The sequence below is a fragment of the Blennius ocellaris genome, assembly GCF_963422515.1.
Source record: "Blennius ocellaris genome assembly, chromosome: 15".
Classification (NCBI taxonomy): Eukaryota; Metazoa; Chordata; class Actinopteri; order Blenniiformes; family Blenniidae; genus Blennius; species Blennius ocellaris.
This window is the reverse complement of record NC_137664.1, coordinates 3,156,841-3,179,847: the sequence shown is the minus strand read 5'-3', so window position 1 is coordinate 3,179,847 and position 23,007 is coordinate 3,156,841. Positions and strand designations below refer to the sequence as shown.

Genomic DNA, 23,007 nt, shown 5'->3' with positions numbered 1-23,007 from the left:
TTTGCTTCGAGTTGTGTTTGAAAAAAACGTGTTTATTCTAGCCAACTTTAACCGGATCTGTAGCACCGATTTAGTTTTTCGAGCAGCGCTTTTTTTCTGTCTGCTCCTTCGCTTCAATGAGAAACTAATGGCTGGATCGGGGTTAGATGGCGGCAGAACCAAACCAAAAACGCAGAGGCGGGAGGCAACAAAAGGCTGGGAGAGTAGTATTAAGAGCTGGAGGTGCGTTTTTTTTTTTTTTTTTATAACGAGTACAGGTCTGTACAATAAGTGTCTTTTAGAAGTAAAAATGCACAAACTTAAAAAAAAAAATCTTGACAATTGTGGAGAAAACGGGATCGTTCGAGGTCAAATTAAAGGATTTGATGATCCTCGTCCAAGTTGAGGCGGTGCGTCGGCGTGAGATCCGGGTGTTTGGGCCCCCCCGGGGGGGGGGGGGGGGAGCACTGCGTTCAAGTCTAAATACACGTCTGTCCTGGAAACTGCTGCAGACCCACAGGAAATGGCCGTCTGTGAACGCCGTCCGCCGTACCACTCCACAAACCGAAAACAAGTCATGCAAAGATCAAGCCACGTGCGGCTTCTGTCTGCGTGCGGCAGTCCCCTCTGGACCGAAGCTCCTTTAACGTGGACTTGAGGCTAAAGAGAAAAGCTGTTTTGTTCTGTTTTTGGGAGCCGTGGACGCCGTGTCCTGCAGACTAAAGAGCTTGATCGGCCAGCCAGTTTGTCCTCGCACAGTTACAAGAACTCCCTGTTGCTGTAGGGTGGCGTTGCAGGGAATCTAAAACACTTTTAATATGACGGATGTCTTTTTCAATCTCGTTTGTGCTTATTTTCGCCAAATAATGCAACAATGCACAGTGGTTATCATTACCTGAGAGATTTGGGGAGGGGGTAAATCTAGGAGTTTCCCCAGACATTATATATTTCTTCACTAAAATATGTATTTTCACAGCTGAAGCAAGTCAATTGAGAATAGTCAAAATGATATAACACTCATAAGAGTAACAGAAACTTGCAAAAAAGAGTTATATTTATATTTCGCGTGATCAAGTAAAAAAATGAAGGGTTGGGCGGTTCTGGTGGGTGTTATGTGGTTTAAGCTTTGTAAAGAGGCTCATCCTCCCACATATATATGTAAAGAAACTCCAACAGCAGTATATCACAATGGCAGCAGCTGGAATCTCACAGGAGATATGAAATGGTCACTTTCCAGGTGTTTATCCACTGATCTTAAAAAGGTTTTTGCATTTGGTTAAAAAAAAAAATACATCTTGCCTTACTTCTGGTGTGAATAAAATGTGAATTTATAACATTCACAAACCATTGCGTCCAGTTTCTCTTTTGCATCTTTCACACAGTCCCAACCTTTTTGGAACTAATATGTTTAATATTTTGTTTTTGGGTTTTTTCCGTTCCCGAGCTGCTCATGAAGATGTGTTAAAAGATTAATGGCAGAGCGGGAGAGTTTGCTGGATCGTACATCACAGAGCAGTCAAACAAGCCCGCTGGTGCAGGACAAAGTTAAAATGTGTGTGTTTACGGGCTGGCAGACACAGTGAGAGATCTGAGTCCGAGTCTGGTTTGTGTTTGTGACTAATATTCCTGTAAAAGGGAGGGAAACCACTGAGGTGTGCATAATATAAGACCATTAAAAATACATGGAGAAACCATCCAGAATCCAGGTTGTTTCTGAATGCAACCAAAAAAAAAGATCACTTCAACAATCTCTGAAAATCTGCAGTTATGATTCTAAGCTTTTCGCCAGAACCTGTGCTCAGTCTATTTTATTTTCCTCCATAATCAGGTTGTTTTTTGGGTTTTTTTTTCTCCCACTTCATCAGTGCAGATTTCTGCCAAATCTGCAGCCAATACCTTCATCTCTCCACCTGCTTTCTTTTTTGGGGCCTTCCTCATTTGAATCCTCTCTTCCATGTGGAGTTTGCAATGTTTTTCCAGTGCGTATGTGGGTCTTTTTTAACTTTCAAATCTAATTTTTCAAAACACACGCTGGCAGACACACCTCACGACTAAAAAAATAGAAAGCTTCTAATGCCCCATTTACATGATGTTTCACGTGACAACACCAAATCCATTTAAAAAAAAAAGAAAAGAAGTGTGTTTAAACTGCAGCAGTGAACAAACTGACCACAGTGTAGTTGGTCTGCCGGGCCACTTGAGGGCGCTGTTGCTTGATTTTGTAATGAAACTACACAAGCCGTGGCGTGCAGAGAACAATACGCTATAAACGTGAAGAAAATGGAGATAAGCCGACATCCGTGTGGACTGATGACGCATCGGATGCAATCAGGGGTGAGTCTCAACTATTAAACTCCTGACACGGACGATAAAAACGAGAATACAGACTCCCGAGTTATCTCACTACGGTTCCGCCATGTTTGTTTACAAGTGGATATGCGCATGCGCAGCAAGAGCGCTCCATATCCTCCGGCAGTCTTTCCAGCTTTGAGACATGAGCTCTGACATGTGGAAGAAAAACAAAACAAGGAATTTTGACAACCTTCAAATGGGTCCTGAACCACTAAACCATTTTAACGTCCTCATTGAAACAGACAGAAAACCACAAAAAGGAATCCTTGTAACTTATATTTTCCCTCCAGCTAGTGAGTCTTCACACGAGTTTTGGTATATATTCTTCACAATTTGTAGATTTCTACAGTTATTTCATGCAGATTCCCCCCCCCCCCCCCCCCCCCCCCCAAATGTGGTGCTTGATCTTCCCCACCGACAGCTGCCTGGTGCACATTTCATTTTAGCTGGTTACATTAATCTCTTCCACGTCACGCAATTCTGCTCTATACTACCAACCATTTCTGTTCTTTCCCTCTTATCGTCTCTGATTTTCCAAAACATTACAGTGAGGCCAAACATTGATGGACCCACCCACTGCATTCACTACAATACAAATAGCAGGATTTTTTTTTTTCCAACAACTTAAGTTTTTCCACAGTAGTTTTTCCTAATATTTGTCAGTTCGTCAACTCAGATTTGCTCCGAGTCTGCAGTCTGACCTTCATCGTCCACGTCTGCCCGTCGTGAGTGGAAAAACGACTTTTTAAAACGACGAGGACGGAGAGAGGATGAGTGGTCTGCTGCTGGCTGCCACACCCCTCCTGTCCTCGTGCGTGGAGACACGACAGGACTAACCCTCTCACGCAGAGTCATCATGACTGGATCCTTATTTTCTGATTTAATGACACAGTTGCCCCCACCCCCCCCCTCCCCACCCCGGCAGCCGCTTCCTGCAGGACCGTGAATTATTCATGTTGTGGCGTCTCGGCGTGGACGCAACCTAATCATGTCAGCGATCTATAACAGTTTTGAAATGTGTCGAGGCAGAAATGTGGAGTGATGCTGTGATGTGGACCGACCGCCGCAGCTGCATGTGTGTTTGTGTGTGAGGGCTGGAGAAAGAGAGAGAGAGAGAGAGAGGAACACAATACACACAAGCTTTTCCAGTAATAAAACAGTGCTGGCGTCTGCGGTTCCTACCTGGATGTGTCGTCTGTGTGGATGCCGAGCGTCGTGTCGTCTCGGCAGCCTCGGCTCCGCTTGTGCCTGGATTGAGCTCGGCGTGCGTTGTGCAGGACTCGGGATGACATCACAGCAACCTCACTTAGAGAGTTGCTCCTCTTTGCCTACACATCTTCAGCCAAAAGGATCAAATGTTGCGCTTCTTCCGTCGTCAAATCCTTCGAGATCAAACCTCTTGTCAAAGGCTATTTTAAGTCATCCTTGTTTCCCCGACTTCTTGACGAGTTTCTTTCAGGCGTCGCCGTGTTTCACGAGGCTCTGCTCTGATTTTAGCCCCCGATTGTTGTCGGCTGTGTCCTCTTGTCTCCGCACGCCCAGCGTGTACGAGATTTATCGTTTACAAAAACTGCAGCTTATGTAGCATTTAAGAAATTTACAAAGCTATGTTTAAGAACCGCTGACATTTTATGAATGAAACAGTTTGAGCCATTTCAGCTTTGATTTTTTTGTTGTTTGTTGTTTTTGTTGTAAAAAAAAATTAGCCACGTTTGCTATTTCAGCTCGGTTAACTTTTGCTGTTTAAGCAGTAATTTTAGCAGTAGCAGGCCTTTTATATTCAGTTTTAGCGATCTTACTTCCTTTAGAACTGCCTGTCGTTATTTAACCATTTTAAGAGCTGTTTACTTGACATTGTTTGAAGAGAAAACGCATGTTTGGTTTTTTTTTTGCATTTTGGTTTCAGAAAGGTTTTGTGTCGACACTGCCATTTTTTTTTTTTTTTTAAATGATAGTCGTTTACACAGCAATGGCATACACAATGTGGCCACATGGTGGCGCAGTGGTTAGCTCTCTGCCCTCACAGTGAGATTGTTGTGGTTAATTTATTTATCTCAGGCCAAAAAAAAAAAAAAATGTCATAATTTAACATTAAATATGAACAGAAACAGGAATGACAGAAAGCATCAGAAAGAAAAGAAAAGAAAACAAAACAAAAAAAAAACAATAATAATAGTTATAGTAGGCTATCTATATAAAATCAAGACCCACCCTCTCGTCACGCTCTACCTCTCTTCAAATCTGGCTTATTTGGCGAAAACATAAACAAAAACATCCCCTCCTACCGATGTGGTGATTATTTAAGTATAAAGTATTCTTCTTCCCGACTTTAAATCTACCAAGACCCAGGGGGATATGGACTGAGTGGTCTGGACGTGTGCAGAAGGATTATTTATTTCCGTGTGCAGTTGAAACTTTGCAGAGAAGTTGTATTTTTCCATGTTTCCATGGTGTGACAGCCACAGGCCTCGGTCAGTGTTGTTTACTTGATTGCCTGCCCCCGCCCACCTCGTTTGGGAATTGCCGTCACCTGCTCGGAGCCTTTTAAAAGATTGGGGTGAATCCAAGATGGCCGACTCGCTTCCTCTCCCTCCTGGAAGGCTGCGGTGTCTGTACCTCCCTCTGTGTTTCAGCGGCCATCTCATGAGGAGAGGCTGCTGATTTTTGTTTGTTTGTTTGTTTTCAGTGCTGTCTGTTGTCTGTTGTTGGTGGAGTCAAGTTGTCTCCCCAGTACGGACTGTTTGTTAGCTGCACGAAATACCCACCACCTGTACGCACATGAGGACGAGGGTTGAGTCAGTTTTGGGTTGGGAAGTTAGGAGGCGACTGTATTTTGTGGAAAAACCCACTAAATTTCATTCATGTTTTGACAGATTTTGTAGGATTCTTTTTTTGAGACATGCTAAATATAGGCCTGGATTTGGATATCCCAGAAATACTCAAAAGTAGTGGAAGAAAATAACCTGGGTGTGTCAACATACGAGTCTTACTTGTCTTTAAATTACACTCATCAACTTTAAAGGAAAGTTCAAGAGGCTATAAGGAAGCGGGTTGGCAAAATTGCATAGCATTGAATAGAAATTAAGTCAATTATTCCAATTATATTGGTCGTTTTCATAAATTTCAGGCTGAATCTGAGCCACAAAATGCCTCATCACAGTTCATATTAAGGTAAAAGCTATTACCTTTACAGTAAAGGACCCAAGTAATTACTGGAAGATTCCTTTTGGAACTTTCCTGTTGTCATTTCTAATTATAGCAAACTGGGGGGAGTTAAAAAAAAAAAAAAAATACAAGTTGAAATCCAAGATCAGGCAATTTTATTAATTGAACCAGTCGTGAGTAATTACATCAGATATACAGACATTTAAGACTGAGGTCAACCACTTTACAGTCCCGTGTTGTCGAAGTATTACCGTGTACCGTCAAACACAGGGAAAACATGAGTCAATCACATCAGGCCTGCGTGTGTGTGTGTGTGTGTGTGTGTGTGTGTGTTTGATGAAATCTCTGATTAACTGTCCAAATGGAAATCTCACACGCATAGCTACGTGTCGTAACACAAGCAAACAAGGTGGCGGTTGGAGATAATTACCCCCCGACATCTCTTCACACTGCACTGTAATAAGCCGCGCTGCCCCCAGACGATCACACACACACACACACACACACACACACACACACACACACACACACACACACACACACACACACACACACACACACACACACACACACACACACACACACACACACACACACACACACACACACACACACACACACACACACATTTATTGCACTTAAGCCCCTGAAGAGGTTTCAAAACAAAACACGTGTCATATCATCAATTTAAAAAAACAGAAGAAAAAAACAAGATTATTAGCGATTTAAGCCGGGAAACGTGGGCGTGACGGACGAATTGGACGACAAAACCAACAAGCTTTGATGTGAGAACCGACGGCCGGCTCATTAAATATGATTCGTCAGGGTTTATTATCCAAAGCACCGTGTGGCAAGAAGGTCGAAGACATTAATGATATCTTGAGTCAAAACTGACACGACAAGGATTTTGGGGGGTCATTGATTTCACTTTTAAATATAGACAATGGAACACAAATCAGGATATTTTGTCAAGAACCTGCATTTCTGAGGGAAAGATGCCGCCTCCAGTCGAGGATTTTAGTCTCAGAACCTTCAAAAATACGAGTAATCTTCATTGTTAGCATGTGTAAACTTCTAACAGTACTTTTTTAAAAATTATTATTAACTTCCCATCACATTGAGTTTCAATTGGACTAAAATCACTTTTGTTTGTTTACAATAATCCACATCAGACGTTCTGAGCTTATGTCTTTAATTCCATTTAGTTTTTGAAGAAGGTAAATTAACACTAAAAACTTTGGATTCAACGAAATGTGCTGAAATTTAAAATGTCCCTCGTGAATACGGAAAACTGTTTAGTGCGTTCTCGGCTAAAGGCACATTATATATTCTAATATGGCAGACTAATATACTGAGTCAATTTGAAGTTTGTGTGATAGACTGATAAACTAATAATTCAGCATTTCAGATTGTCCCAAGCCGTAGCTGTACGAGAGTTACAACAAATAATTCTTGTTCCGGATGCAAACCCCCCCCCCATTTATTTTTAAGTCCTTTTGATGAGTATTGAATTAGCATTTATTTGTGTGTTTAAATAACTCCTGGCATGTGCATGTCGCACTGGCTTGGGAGAAACTACAACTTTCCAAGTGCTTTATCCAATAATCAGGCCAAAAATTCCAATAATACTAAGATCAGAGTCAAGTTGTAATAATTAAAAATAATTTAAGCTGACAGTTGCTGTACTTAATGGAGGAAGAACTCTGAATGGGGGGTAAAAAAACTTGGAAATCTTACATATCTTGTGCAGTAAAGATCTGCAAATCTAATTTTACATTATTTTATCATTTATTTAATCATTTCTTTTTTTTTACATTGTGAGTTTTTTCACTATTTAGCTTCATTGGTACTTGTAGAGTCGTAGTAGTAGTAGTACCTGCAGGATCACAAAGATTCCGTGGATCAATTGGACTTTGTATCTTAGTAAACAAAACAGAAAAAAAAAGACCTTCAGTTTTAAATACGTTGAGCCTGTGTGCGTTTCGAAAAAAAAGGCAAATGTGTGATTTAATCGACGCCTCCATGTGGAGATGGTTGAGATTGGCATCGCTTCTTGGGCCCGTTAAATAAATTCCACATTTTGGGAGACGAAAAAAAAACAAAAAAAACACAAAGTTTGACGAGGAGATGGTTCGATTCAGCAGTCTGGTGACGTAAACAAGCCGTGGAGTCTTCCACATGTATTAAACAGAGGTGAACTGTACACAAGCGTTACAAAAATTATCTACACGTGAGGAAATCTACAGATGTGCACATATTTTTCACAGGCGGAAAGCTTGGAGAGCGACGTGTGGATTTTTTTTTGGGGGGCGGGGGGGGGGGGGGGGGGGGGGTTGGAAACAAAACATGCTCACAAAAGAAAAATAGATTTAAAAAATAAATATTTTCTATATCATTCACACCATATCGAGAGACGTTTGGATTTCCGTTTGACATAATAGTAGGAGCACAACAGGTTTCGGGACGGGAGGGGAAATGCGACTCGTTCAATACTGCCCTCTGTTGGTTCATCCGGTACTGCGGCTCATGTGACATTTTAACGTGTCTCTTGTGAAAACTCGTAAATCACCAGGACAGTAATGACATGACGCTTTACTTGTTCCACTCGTACACTGGAGCGCATGAAAATGTCACTTTTCTTCAAGTCCATAGAGATATGTGTCCTTATACCTATTTGATAAAGCAAATGAGAGTCAATATTTCAATCCAAGCCTTTTTTTTTTTCTTCCGAGGACCGAGCATGTCATCTGCTCAGTGAGACGTCTCTCTGCAGCTGCATGCAGTCCGACCCTGAAGAGAGGGTCCTGTAGGAACCAGCACATGCACGTGCAGCAGTTTTCAACTAAACACATCGGAGCTCGTCTCCGGCCCAGACAGACGTCGCGTCTTCCATTCCTGAGGACTCGCTGCTGCGCGGCGCGTTTTAAGGTTCGCAGGTGCGAAGAGTTTGGATTTGTTTCGAGATCTCTCACTTTGCGTGCCATCTTGTTGGGAGACGGAAAAGCTCGTTCCGGTCTCCCGATGTAGACGGCATCCGTGCTCTCTTTTTGTTTTTTTTAACACTGAGCATCAGAGCGATCCAATAAATAGACTGTATGTTGTTTGAGTTGCTCCTCTTGGAACACGGCTCAAAATAAAGCGTTGCTACGTTATACAAAGTGCTCCCGTCGGGGCGTCTTTCACAACCAAGGTGCAAATTCCTCAGCCTCCCCCGTGAGGGCAGGAGCGTGGACAGAGGGGATCGGACCACCTGAGGGGGGGGGGGGGAGAAACACATAAATCTGAATCCCATGCCGGATTCAATTCACAGCTGTTCGACTCCCCTTCTGTTGCTCTTGGCTTTCCGTGCAGAGATCCTGCGATCTGGGAACAACGGTTGGAAAAGTCGTCACGTTCCAAGACCACGTTTTCCCACAAGTTGCTCCACGTCTGCCCGACTTGCATTCAAACTCACAACCGGAGTCACGTTAATAATTTTTTTTTTTTTTAAGAGATGCTGGGGTTTTTTGTTTATTTTTCTCACCCCCCCCCCCCTCTTAAAAGTGAAATATTCCGACCTCTTATAGTTTCAAAGTGCTCTTGTCTCGGCCTCGATCTTCCTCTCTCCGTGAAGGCTGTCGGGGTCCGCGGGGGCCACGGTCTGTCTCACTGCAATTTCAGGGCCTCCGCCATAAATCCCCAACAAGTACTGCCACGTCTCCTCCGATATCTGACCATAGTCTGCACCTGAGGCGACAAACATTAAAAAAAAAGAACGTTTACTGACCCTGTCTTTAGTCTTAAATTCCTCCTTTAACAAGCGCCGAGGCTCACCTTGCTTCAGCTGGACGTGTCCTCCCTTCATAACTCCTATTTTACTGTTGTCGATGGGGCCGGGCGGCTCTGGAGGGGGGGGGGGACAAATAAAACAAATTGTGAGACAAGAAAGAGATACGGACCTTGAATGCACCGCTGTACCTGCGGAGTATTACCGTTGTCTTTGCCCTTGACGAAGCCCTCCCACTCTCTGAACCACTGCATGCTGATGCACAGGATCACCGTCGGCGCCTCTTCAGCCTGAAACTCTTTGTTTAGCTGCGGACGGAGAAAAAAAAAAAAAAACACACAACTCAACACAAATCACCATGTGGTCACGTTCGACGTGAACATTTCAGACGTTGATACCTTAATAAAGGTGTCTATTTCCATTTTCCGGCGCTTGGCCAGCGCTTCAATCTCCACCTGGCAGATGGCGCACATGTACAGGTGGTTGACGGCCGGGCCGCCCCCAAAACTGAAAGACGGGAGGGGAAAAAAAAAAAAAAAAACGGCAAGATTTGTATTGACAACAGTGATAAACATACATTTTGAAGGCCTTATTTAGTGATCGGGCTTACATTTCTTTTGGTAAAATGTGTTATATTATGTGTACTGAGGAGATCATCAGAGAGTTAAGAGTTTGAGTATCAAAAAAAAACAAAAAAAAGACTTTGTCTCGAGTCCTAACGGGTCAATGAGTCTGTTGAACGTCTCGGAAACGTTGGTAAAACAAACGACCCCAGACGTCTTGTATTCGAGGATTTACCTGTTGTAAAGGTACTCCCACACGTTCTGCGGAACAATCACAACCAGGTCGTCTATGTAGTGGTACTTGTTGGGAGGGATCCCTGCGCACACACACACACACAAAAACGAACGTTGAGGTTAATGAAGAAATCCCTTTCGAGTCGGGACTGGAGAGCATTAAGGATCTCTGACGACGGCGCCAGATTGTTTTTCTCTTCCCATACAAAGTACACAGCCGCGCTCCCGGGGGCCGGCTGCAGCAGCAACTCACATAAACAATACCGTCCTTTTGTCCCAACACAGAGCCATGTAAAGTAGCCAGCCGCCATAATCTAAATAAAAGATATTGTTTAGAATGAGGTTGTGGGAACAAAGCTTTTGTGTTTTTTGGTTGGGTTTTTTTATGTTTTGGGGAGTTAAGAAGCTGAAAACTAGAAGATGTGCTGCGTTTTATTATACCTGCTGAATAATGAAGCCAAAACAATCCTTTGTTGAGTAAATATTGTACAGTAAGACGGGTTCTCGTAATGTGTAACTAGGAACATTGGCCATAATGTTTCAGTTACATGAGATAAACATCGGTTTTAACAGACTTGAGAAGTAACTCGTTCACGTACTTTCAGTTCTTTAACCCTTGAAGACCCGCAACAACACGACAGTCCCTGTTTTAAATCCGGGTCACTACGGCTTCTGTTGATTTATCCATTTATTCATTCACATTTTCTTTTTAAAGGATCCAGACTTTCCGTGTTGTGAGTGGTTGTGTCTGGAATTGTTCAGCCTCACTGTCATGATTTCAGCAAACACAAATCAAGGAGAGGAGGTCTGCAGAATTTCTTCAGAGGCAAATTAAAGAGAGGAGAAAAAAAAATGTAGGAAACCATGTGCGGCAGATCCAATCATTCTGTGTCGAATAAAACAAAACACAGAAGATGTGTATGTTTTCTCGCGGGATTTCGCATGTGCACTTGCGAGTAACCAGAACTCTCCCCAATCTACTGTAACGTCAACATGAACGAGGTCAGCGGAGGTAGAGCAGAGAGCAAACGCCACACACCTCCGTGCTGACAAAGGAAGGTGTGATTGCTGATGGGACCCGGTTCGGCGAAGGTGTTGAACTTGTTCAGCCATTCCCTGGAGATGTAGAACTGCAGCAGGCTGGGCTCCTTCATGTTGGCCAGAGCCACCACCTTCTGCCTCTCCCTCACCGACTCCTCGCTGCTTTTCCTGCAAAACGCAGTCGGCAAACAACATTTTTTGTGTGTGTGTGTGTGTGTGTGTGTGAGTCGAATGAATGAGTGGAAAGTGGAGTGCTCCACGTGCTCACCGATAAAACAAGACGTAAGCCTCTGCATTCTGCACCACGGTCTCGTGGACCTCGGTAACGTACTGGTCGTCAAACTCGTACCACTGGCCGTTGATGACGTTCTGACAGTAAGCTATGTAGTGTCCACCTGCGTGGGGGGGGGGACGATTTATTGGCGCAGCAAATAGTACACATAGGAATCTTGTTTTTTTCCCCTAAGGAAATGGAGATATTCATACTTCCTGCCGTGCCGTGGTGGCAGATGACTGACAGCAGGTCGTAAGTTGTAACTTGGGACGGACTCTCTTTAGCCAGGAACGGTCGCATGTCGAGGCCCTCCAGCGGGAAAGACACGTGGCTGCTGACCTTGAACGAATACATGACCTCGTGCCGGAAACGCTTCAGGTGGATGCACAGGATCTGCAGGACGGTATTGCAAACACTGAGGGGACTCTTTTGACGTACAACTTCAGCTAACTTGGGTCTCTGGGGGCAAAATGAACAAACAAAACCGAACGAGCACCTCTGGAAGTTTCAGGACTTTGCAGTATTTCACACCATTTCTCAACCTGGAGAAAAAAAAACCAACAAATGAATACATTTTTAGAACGATGTGCTCCATTTTTTTTTTTGATTCAGGCAACTGAGAGTTACTCACTTTTTACATCTTTCACAGCTGTACATGTTGTCCCCTGTTGGAAATAAGAAATGACAAATCTATACATTTGTTCCAATCCGTAATTGAACACACACGCGCACACACACTCTTACTGTTTACCTTTGAGTTCATCAGCGGCAAAAAACGCTGCAAGGCAGTCCTCCAGTGTCACCATGGGCCCCCAAAACCAACTGGGAATACACGAGACGACGAACCTGTTCAAACATTAAACATTACAGACACCCACAGGTCCCGCCGAGTCCGAAGCCTGACGTCACACAAAAAACTGCACTCGTGTGTGTATTAACAACTTGTAATGAGATCAAGAAGTAACGACGCCTGAAGGGATTTCTCTTTCTTTTTTTTCTTTTTTTTGATGGGAACATCTTTAAGTCCAAGTACACCAAATCTCATAATATACTGAAAGCATGTCATTTCAGTTCCTGTACTGATGTTGCTTATACTCCATCCTAAAAGGAAATATATGGCTTTTTTTTCTTTTTCTTTTTTGTATGCCCCACAGATTTGGTACAAAATGGTTTGTTTTGGGCACACTTTGTAAAAATCACACTGAATCCAACGGTGGCATTTTAAAACAGGAAAATAAAGCGAGGTTATTCGGCACAACTGAGGAGGAGGATACATGTTGACACGAAAGTAAAAACTGAAGTAAATTTATGACGCTCTTGCCTGGAAACCTCCCAAATTGCTCCTTCAATATCAATTTGCTGGGTTGTCGAGACAAAAGCATTGACGAGATCACGGTTTATACAAAGGCTCCTCCGTTTGACATGGAAGACTGAAACAATACTTTTGCATCATTGGTCTGACAATATGTACAAGGTGAAAAGTCAAGTTCGGGTGTGCGTATAAATGTCCAAGATGAAAACCGGAGCCGTATTTTACTGACCGGCGGATGGAGTCCATGATGAAAGAGATCCAGCCCTGCGAGCCGTAGCTGTCGGGACACACGCCGGTCTTCACCGGCAGGTTCTGATGGATGGACGAGTGGAGCTTCGCCAAGTCCTCTTTGCCGGGAATTGGGAGGGACAAGTCTTGGAAGGTTTCCACGGTGGTCGAGACCTGTTACACATTCGGAGGGCTGGGTTAACCGAAGCTGCCTCAAGAAGTGAGGACGTGTGGAACAGTAGAAATGTATAAAACCATAGAACTCTTGGCAGTTCACCCTTGCATTAAGATAAGATAAGATAAGATAAGATAAGATAAGATAAGCCATTATTGATCTCACAATGGAGAATGTACTTGTTACATTCAGCTCTTAAAGACACTCATGAGTAGGAAAGACAAGAAACGTGCAAACAGTTAGATAAGAATAGAGGTATCTTATATACAATGACTATCAAGAACTCTAAGGGCCAAAAATATTTACAGTAAAAAGTAATAATAAGTAAATAAAATAAAATAGGACTAAAAAATAAAAAAATAAGATAAAAATCACAAACTACAATAAAGTATAATAGGTTCTAAGGGGAGCAAAATATATGGTAAGATGAAATACAAGGAAATTAAACTATGATGGGGGCGCGGCAAAGTGTAGAATAAAGTACAATAAACATACTATAGTAAAAAAAATCATAATACCAGTGTTGGCAGTGCAGGTTCAGTCCTAGTACAAGTGGTCAATTAAGTGACGTGGATAAAGTGGCATTAACCATTTTGATCAGCGTTGTGACATTAAACTGAGGTTTTCCACCTAATTGACCTCAGTTGTTGCTGAATGCCAACATGATCCTGAGTTAGAACTTATTGAGCCTCAACTCCCCGAAGTGGGTACCTCAGAGGACTCTCATCAAATCACCTGCGTCGTGAGCCATGGGTCACTAGCGTCCCCTGGTGTTTAGACACATGAAGCACAGCTCACCCTGTCGCAGGTCAAACACTGGACCAGGCTGAGGATGGAGCCGTCGAAGATGTCCGAGATCACGCTGCGATAGTGCGACTGCTTCTTCTTCCTGGCGCCGAGCAGCGGCTGAGCTGGAAGGCACACGACACGGGGAGGGTTAAATGGCGGGCCGACGTGGCGGAGGCGTCTCGCACTCCAAAGCCCCGGCGCTTTTCACTGCAGCGAGAATGGGAAGAGCGTCCCTGTCGAGACATTTTCGATATATCGCAGAGCAAAGGGCGGCGTCGAAAACTGTCGGATGACTGGCTTTCCGGGAAAATGTCGGTCCAGATCAACCGCGCTCAACAACTATTCGCCCACTCACACTGCAAAGATAAACGGTGAGTGGCGCTAATCCTCCACACCTGCGCCTTGAAATCACTGCGGTAAAAAAAAAATCGTGACAAAGAGCGCCAAGTTAATGTGACGCGATGGAAAACGACGTGTGAAAAAAACAAAACAACATTTCTATGTTCTGCAACCAGATGGCTGGAAACACATCAACCGCGGTCAGTTCAAATAGCTGCAATCAGAGAGTTTACACAATAGCTGCAGCGGGAAGGAATCCAAGAGCGTCATTTGGAAAAGCGGGAAGTCCTGATGAGTCGACCGATGTGATTCAAGTGAACGATTAAATACCCAGCCTCGTGTTGGGAGTCGCGGTTAGCGCTGCAGCTCGGGGCTTCGTGGGACTTCATGTGCAGAGTGTGAGTGTGCGCTTGACCGTACCCACACCCTGACCCCGAGTCGAATGAAGCAGCGTGGAAGACAAGACGGGAATGTCAAAAGTGGCGTACTTTTTTTGAAGGCGTACGCGGGTCCTGCGGAGCGCAGCGGGCTGGCGCGCGGCGGGCTGGAGGACAGTTTGGGATGCAGCTCCTGGAGGGTTCGCACGGGACTGCAGGGAGTCGACTGGGGCTGGGTCATGGACGCTTCATTGTCCGGCTCTACAAAACGTCATGTGAGGGATATAAAAATGTGAACGAGTGAACTTATCGCTCTGGTCAGCCCCCCCCCCCCCCACCCTACCTGAGGCGGCGTTGCTCTGGACTTGCCCCTGCCCCGTGCTGGAGGCCTGATTGTTTTCTGGACTTTGGACCTCGGCGTTCTCACACTGCTCTGCCTCCGCCTCTTCCTCCGCCCTCTCAGGAGCGCCCCCCTCCGCCGCCGTGTCCACGTCGGCGTCCTCGTCCATCTCCTGCGAGCCCCCGTGCAGCGGCGAGCCGGACACCCTCCTCTCCTTCAGCCTCTCCTTCTCCGAGATCACGGCGGCGGCGGCGCTGGCGACGCCCGCCGCCCCGACCGGCGGCACCGGCCGGCCGACCCCGTCGCACTCGTCCTGCACGAGCAGCTCGCTGTCGCCGACCCCCCCGGACTCCCCCCGGTCGCTGCTGGAGCCGGAGTCGCAGGACAGGAACTCGTCCTCGGACGGGGAGCAGTCCCCGTCGCGCCTCTCCTCCCCGTCGCTGCCCTCGCCGCTCGCGCTGCACTCGGTCAGCGGCTCCTTCAGCTCCTCGTGCAGCTGGTCCATCAGGCAGCGCAGGAACTCCTGAGTGTCCTGGAGAAGCAACAAATGCAGCCAGTCGCATGAAAGACGAGCGTCGCGTGGACGCCGGCGTCGCGGGACGCACACAGATTGCTTGAAAGCGGTTTATAACATATATGCTGGTTACAGTAATTCAAATGGAAAGTGGTTTGCACTCGTCACTCCCATTACATACAAACAAATGTGCATCAGTGGCTTGAAAAGAAATCACACAAGGAACAACAAACAAAACAGATCAAACATGCACGACATATATATATCGAGCTGAATAACAAGGATCTCTTTGGAAACTTGGTTAGCTTTAGCCACAGGTTTGATGATCTGCATTTATTTTATTTTATTTTATTTTCCTTATTTGGAGTCACTAACAACAAATACATTAGAAGTGATCCTCCTTTCTTTTCTTTTTTTTAAATAAAGTAAAATGAAGAACACAATTGCACAACATAACATGGGGTATTTTCCACTGTATGAAAAAGGAAAATAGGGTTTGCACAATGCGTACCCTACAAGTAGAGCAATCGCAAAAATGAGCAATCTAAGCGGAATACATAACACAAAAAAAAAGAAAAATTAATTTAATAAAAGACGGTCATTTTTGGGAGAATTAACCTTTCCCACTCTTTCCAGATTGTGGAAAATTTTGTTTTCTGGAGCCTGATTGAGAAAGTGATTCTCTCCATGACAACGATTTCGTAGGTGATATCATGTGATTCACTAATGTCTGGTTTCAGTCATCTTCCTGTTATTGCCCTTCTGGCCACTCGAGTCAGTATTCCAAAAAAGCGCTTGACGTTTGTATTTGTAGATGTGGGTTGTAGCAAACCGGAAAAGAGTTCTTTCCAGTTAAGTTCTATTTTTTTATTTTTTTTCCAATTATAGCAACTATTTCCTTGTGGATCATGGACCCAAAATAAGTGAAAGTGGTTTTGTTTCCTGGGCTCCACAGTTCCAGAACAACCAAGAAGAGCCAGTGCGGTGAGAACTTTGGGCAGGAGTGATAAAGAATCTTTTCAAACTTTTCTAGCCAAAAGCCCTCCACGAGCCCATTTATCTATTTAAAAGCATCTTGCTTGCAGGAAACTGGACATGTTAGCATGACATATGAGTTCAGATTTATCTTTGGGTAATGTCACCAGATGACATGCAACTACAAATAACTAACACATACACATACCGAGAACACAATTAAAATGTTAAAATGATCTTTTTTCAGCCCTTCTTGCTCTCAGATAAATTAAAATGATCTATCTATACTAATTAAGTTCATTCCTTGATTTATTTATTTTTTCAGTTTCACATAATAAACCCGGGGATTGGCTGGATGAGTCATTATGGTTTATTTGCATATAAGGTTACTAATGTCAGTTAATACGGAAATCATTTCGTAAATTTTTCTCCAGTTTTCTATAGAAAGATGAAATAAATAAAAAAAAAAAAAAGTAAATGTCCTCAAAATGTAATTAGAAACACAGCTTTGGAAATTCTATGAACATAACCATTAAATATATTGAAAAAAAAAACATTTTCCCATATTTACAACAAAAATGCAGAAACAAACATTTTTAACATACAAATCTCATCATGCTCCATCATCGTCATGCCCTTTTTTACTCTTTATAACCTTAAAAATACTCCCGTCTAACCCACTTTATTAGAAATGGGCGGGCAACACAAACCTGTATGTAACATGCATTTTTCTTGACGGTACATCACAAAGCGGTTTCTGATTAATTAAAAAAACAAAGAGGAAAAGACGGTGTGGGGCTGCTGTTGAGTGATTCCAGGTGTAGTTACCTGCTGGGTACTTGTCCCTACCTGCTGAGCGTAACCACGAAACATGGGGTTTACTAGTTTGATGCCGTGGGAGAGGCTGGTAGGGACGACATAGCTGGGTCTGGGAAACATCGAAGCGAAACAATTTTCAATATTAAGGACGAAGCTTCCTAATCTACTCGCTGCCGTGTATTTATTTATCAAATACCGTTTTTTATGCCAAAGCTCCGAGATGAGCTTCTGGTAGCTCTTGCACAGAGCGGGCTTCTTATCGGTCCGGACCAAACCACTGCAGTCCAGGAAGAACTGAGTGAGGGGCGGACTGAGAGTGAAAACAAATTACCTCAGCGTCACTGCACTGAAAGGAAAACACGTGAACAAAAAGCAGCGGGAGGCAACTTCCTCCGAAATTGGGCCAAATGTAATAGAGAGGCCGAGAGCTCACCAGTTGGACAGAGCTTGGAGGGCTGCGTTCATGTAGCAGGAGTTTCCGATGTTTTTCATGCCCGTCAAACCTACGGGAAACAGAAAATACTGACTGAAGCTCGTCGTGCTCAGAAAGTTTAGTCCAACGCAAGTATAAGTATAAGGTATAAGCGGTAGTTCCTGAACTGGACGTCACTGGGGAGTGTCTGCGATTTGCCTGCTCTGAAGTTGTCAGAATTAAGAAAGAAAACCCGCAGAAACAATCTTCCCTCGAGTGTGGGCGTTTCACTTGCGAACACGTAAAAGAATTTCAAGAAGACAACCTAAGAACAAGGGTTCCAGCTCTTTGTAGTCGGGGGTACGCATAACACCCAATTTGTTATCCAGTCGGTCGTACCACTAAAACCAAAGCATTAAAACCTATAATTACACAACAATTCTAATGGTATCTCTTACTTTCAGAGCAAACAATTCCAATTCAACTTAAATAGCCTTTTTTTTTACTCAAATTACTTTATTCGGATGCTTCCTGATGCAAAATACAGTCAAATGTTGCAAGAAGCACAGCGTCAAACTTGCATGGTTTTCTCAAAGCTGTAGAATCTGCTCAGCCGGACTTGGTCATGGGTCTTAAAAGAGGTTTTTGTATCTTCAACAGTCATGAAGTGGAAACCCTTTAGACGATATACTGTATGACAAAGTCCAACTGATTTCTGACTCTCCAGCTTTAACGTGCATGACGAAACGCGAACGTGTCACTTGACTTCGCTCACTTGGCTCCAAAACAGATAAAAGGTGTGAAATCTGCTCTGACACGCATTATATCGGAATAAAGTTGACGAAAAAAAGCTTGTCTCTTCTCAGGCGTGTTTTATTTTATTTTTTTAAATACAAAAATTCACCCTCACAGTATAAATTTAACACTTTAACCACAAAATGGAAGGCTTATTTGTGGCCTTACGTTAAGACAGCCCTGGCCTAGATTGATAAGGATGGAGGTCACGTTTCTGAATAAAAGACTTTCTTTTTTTTTTTTTACGCAGTATTCACAGTGTACCTCTGGGCTTCAGCTCATCCTCCTCCGACTCGGAGCCTTCTTCTTCTGCCACGGCAATGGGCACGGCTTTAAGCGGGTGGCCAACCGGCTGGGGAGCCGCTTCCTAGAAAATGCATCAACCATCTACTGCCAGCACATCGTGCACTTTTTATTTTAATTCAAAATTATTATTTTTTTTTTTAGGTGACGGATAATACCAGGAGGCTGCACCTGTTCTGCGGATTTGCAGTGGCGAGGCGCTGCAGCAGGCACCGGCGCCAGAGCAGGCCTGTGCTCCAGGAACACCTCCCGCTCGCACACGTAACACCAGATCCTGAACGTGGTCAGGTTCACCGTCAGGTTGTGCTTCTTAGTCTAAAAAAACAAAAAAAACAAACCCATTGTGGTTTCGGTGACTCTTTCAAGGAGAACGCCTTCACGGGTGTCGTCAGTGTGAGTTTACCTGCGCATGCAGGGTGCTGTGATCAGAGAAAGACTCTCCACAACCGACGTAGGGGCAGTCGTTCTACAAAGCAGAAAGCGCGTGGGAAACTCAAGTTCTTAGATTCTCTGAGCAATCGTGATGCCAGTGAAGAACAGCTTAAAAGTTGCCGATCTTACAATGACATCTCTGCACCACATTAACGTGAATTATTAAGCGGTCAAATGGTTTAAGTGCCACTCCAGAAGTTGTAGCCGTCTTTGGCGATGTTTTAAGGAAGAAAAAAACAATTATAATAAGTTGTTCCCTGAGGACAGCCATTTCCAAAAGGTTTAAAGTCTTTTTTTTTTTTTTTGGTTTTGCTTTTTTTTTTACCTGCAGACAGGCCCACAGGTTTGGTCCCCCAGCTCCACATGACTGGCACGTACCCTGCGTGATAAAACATCATAAATGAAGACATGGGTGAATGGAAGCTCACAATCCAGAAGCGGCATGTTTCCTTAATTGTGTGCAAGCCCTATAAAATAAAATCTGTTTGGAAGAAGAATGTTCATTCAAATCACGTTCCCACCATAAACCATTGTAATTATTCAGCAATAAATGTATTAATGTATGCATGTTCAGGGGTAAAATGCATGTATGTTGACATAATAAACCTATTTTAAATTCATGCAAATATATTTGCTATGTATGCAATACCACTGAATTTATATCCATGGAAACGATCTTTACAACAAAACGTTGTTAAGTAGATTGTATTGTGGCAATTTTACTTAAGCATGTTTAAACTGACATACTGAGAGATGCATTCTCCCAAGTACCTAAATATGGCTGAAATACAGTAATGCAAATATTTGTACTTCTGTTTGGTAATCACTGACATTAGTTAGTACACAATCAATGGCAGAAAGCGGACTGCACATTTATACTCGTGTATCGCTACGGTTATATTGCCAGATCATACTCAACAGAAATACTTTGCAATTGGTTTTGTGTGTAGAAGTACACGTGAACTGCTAAATTACCTTAATTGGCTATAAAAGTTTGAATTTTAATTGTGGCATACCTGGTCGCAATGATTATATAATCGTTAAATAGTGAACTCAGTAGAACCCCCCCCCTAAATCAAGACAGGCTCTAATATGTTATTACTATCAGTATTAGTGTGTTGTTAGTATTTACGTGTGTGTTGTTGTTTCAAGACTTTCGCCCTATGGCTAAATAAAGTATTTATATTGTACTATATTATATTCTATTACAACACATCATCTTGAGGGGTGTAAGTGACTCCTAACAGGATTTAACCAGCAAAGATCGACTCTACGTTTAGTTTCTCTATGCAGGTACAAAACGCCCACCTTGGATTTGTGGACGAGGTCCTCCTTGGTCACCTCTCCTATGGAGTCCAGGTGAGGACAGACGTCTTGTTCGGCCATGACTCCGTCAGTCCCTCCCGACAGCCTGCTAATGTGTCAATATAAACATCCATTCAAGAACAGCGGATGCTTGTGGCGGTGGCTAACGTTAGCTTCATCAAGTCACACACAATTTGAGTTCGCACGCGCACCGTGTCCGACGTGACAGCGCATTTTAACCGATACAATACCGTTAAATATCCACACCAAGTGTTAAACGTACCTTTTCACATCAAGTCCCGAGACGTCTCCGGGGACGCTGCGGGGCGACGGGCCTGCTGCAGACCCAGCGAACGGTCGGATATCATCTCCAGTCTGCGGCTGTTTTGTTGTTTTTTTTTTAGTTGAACGTCTCGTGAAGGCAAAGTAGCGGCTCGCGACGCGTTTCGCAGCTCAAACCTCGCCGCCTCGAGGACAACGATGATGTGCGACGAGCACGCGGGCGGGCGGGCACACGGAAAGGACGGCGAGCCGAGCAGCGACGCAACACCACCGGCCCACCGACATCCCTCGAACTGACGCCCACCGCCACCGCCACAGCCACCACGGACCCGGAGCAGGAGCGAGAGGAGAGCCGACAACATCCGCAGCGCCGCCCGGCGACGCTCACAACGCACGGCCGGAAGGGGAGACAGGATCCTTTATGTCATTCAAAAGTAAAACATAAAATAAAAGCAAACAGTCTTAGTAACACAATTTGTGTTCAACACATTTGAACACATTTTCAACACATGAACGAAAAGGAGCAGAATATTACTCTCAATCCGCCCCTTAGTTGCCCTTCATTACCTTTCTTTCATGTTCAATATTCTAAATATTTACAGCATTTACAATATAGACAAAAATCACACAATAAAAAAGAAAAGGAAAGATAATCAAATATCTCATATTACTTATATTCAAATCTAATGTTCATACTTTTTTAACATTGCTGAGTTTATGTTTCTTGAAGGCTAGGAGAGTTACTTACTCTTATATATATATATATAAAAATTCCCCTCTCGCCCTCCGCGGGCGGTCACCTGTTTTTCTATTCCAAGCTCGGGTCCTCTACCAGAGGCCTGGGAGCTTGAGGGTCCTGCGCAGTATCTTTGCTGTTCCAAGTACTGCACTTTTCTGGACTGAGATGTCCGAGGTTGTTCCAGGGATCTGCTGTAGCCACTCCTCCAGTTTGGGGGTTACTGCCCCGACTGCTCCGATTACCACGGGCACTACCACGATATATATATATATATATATATATATATATATATATATATATATATATATATATATATATATATATATATATATATATAAATAAATAAAAATTATAATGCATTATTTAGTCTCTAGGTTCCTGTCTTCCCCCCAGTCCTTTGCCTTTGGGCCGTCAGGTGCCGGCCCTTGAAGGGAGGGTACTGCCAGGTCTCTGTGTCTGCCCCTGTGTGTCTCACCTCTGTGTGCACCCATCGTCATGTTCCGCCTATGTCCACCCCTTCCCAGGATATTTAAATCCCTCTCTCTCCCTCTGTTGTCTTTGTCAGCTCATCTTGGCAACCTGTTGCTCCGCTTGTCCTCCATTGTTCCTGTTTCCCCGTGGTTTATCGTCTTCACTGGACTTTTCAACAATAAACTCCGGTTTTTATGGAACTCTGAGTCTGCACTTGGGTCCATCCGCACACCACCTGCAATTCCGGGACACAAAGAGGCATACCGAAAAAAATACAAAATAAAATTTTACTTCAGAAGCCACATAAGCCCCGTTTCCCGTGGATGCGCGTCCGGGACATGGGAGACTGGAGCTTTCGGCTCCGGCGCTGATCGCGCTGCAAAAAGTAACAGTTTTATTTTTTCCGCTGCAAAAAATAAAAGTGCAAAGTGGAGGATGTAAACAACAACAGAGGATTCACAAGATCTAGATCTGACGACTTTCTTTTCTGTTGTAATGTCACATTTCTGCAGAGCTCATAAGCCCCGCACACTTTTTAAGCTCCTCTCTGCAGTGGAAACGCGACCTAAAATTTCGGTCGGGGTCTCTATTCTGTACCACTCCGTCCCGGGAATTGTGTGCGGTGGAAACGGGGCTATACAGTCCAGTTTCATCTTAAGTGTTGAATCTTAAGTTTCAACCACCTTGCTTGGTAGTTACTGGGGCTGTATGGGAGCTTTTTGTGGCCGGTTTTGGTCCACGGGTGTTGTGTTTGACTGAAATAAACTCCACAGAAGCACTGAGCTGCAGGAGGCTGTCCGTTAGCGGTTAAAACACCCGCGCTTGACTATTTGTCTGCTCTTACCAGGTCCCTCCTCCAAGGTTCTACTATACACTAAAGTTAGATGGCTTTGAGCTGTGGCTTTGAGCAAGTAATGCTTGCTTATTACTATTACTTGTACCCGTGCATAAAAAAAAGTATTTTGTTTCTCAACGTCATTATTTGTTTTCTTTTTTGTGTTCTTTTTGCTGCTTGCACATGCGCTG

At 43.9% G+C, this 23,007-nt stretch overlaps 1 protein-coding gene across 7 annotated transcripts; it reads right to left on the bottom strand.

The window, feature by feature from the left end:
- Positions 1–7,814: 7,814 nt before the first annotated feature.
- usp20 (ubiquitin specific peptidase 20) lies at positions 7,815–21,088 on the bottom strand. 7 transcript variants are annotated; one of them, XM_080509656.1, is made up of 25 exons: positions 20,773–21,088; positions 20,493–20,598; positions 19,510–19,563; positions 19,156–19,218; positions 18,924–19,067; positions 18,714–18,816; positions 17,676–17,745; positions 17,439–17,552; positions 17,252–17,351; positions 14,938–15,466; positions 14,706–14,855; positions 13,888–14,000; positions 12,916–13,088; positions 12,126–12,220; positions 12,006–12,039; positions 11,871–11,916; positions 11,587–11,767; positions 11,369–11,495; positions 11,099–11,268; positions 10,061–10,142; positions 9,661–9,769; positions 9,468–9,570; positions 9,310–9,378; positions 9,054–9,222; positions 7,815–8,859 (listed from the first exon to the last, which is right to left on the bottom strand). In XM_080509656.1, exons 2-24 carry the CDS (start codon positions 20,568–20,570, stop codon positions 9,065–9,067), a joined length of 2,865 nt encoding a protein of 954 aa, XP_080365782.1. In that variant the 5' UTR covers positions 20,571–20,598; positions 20,773–21,088; the 3' UTR covers positions 7,815–8,859; positions 9,054–9,064. The 7 variants fall into 7 exon arrangements, with proteins under 7 accessions (XP_080365782.1, XP_080365783.1, XP_080365781.1 ...); XM_080509657.1 differs by having other exon boundaries at positions 7,815–8,746; XM_080509655.1 differs by having other exon boundaries at positions 7,815–9,222.
- Positions 21,089–23,007: the final 1,919 nt, after the last annotated feature.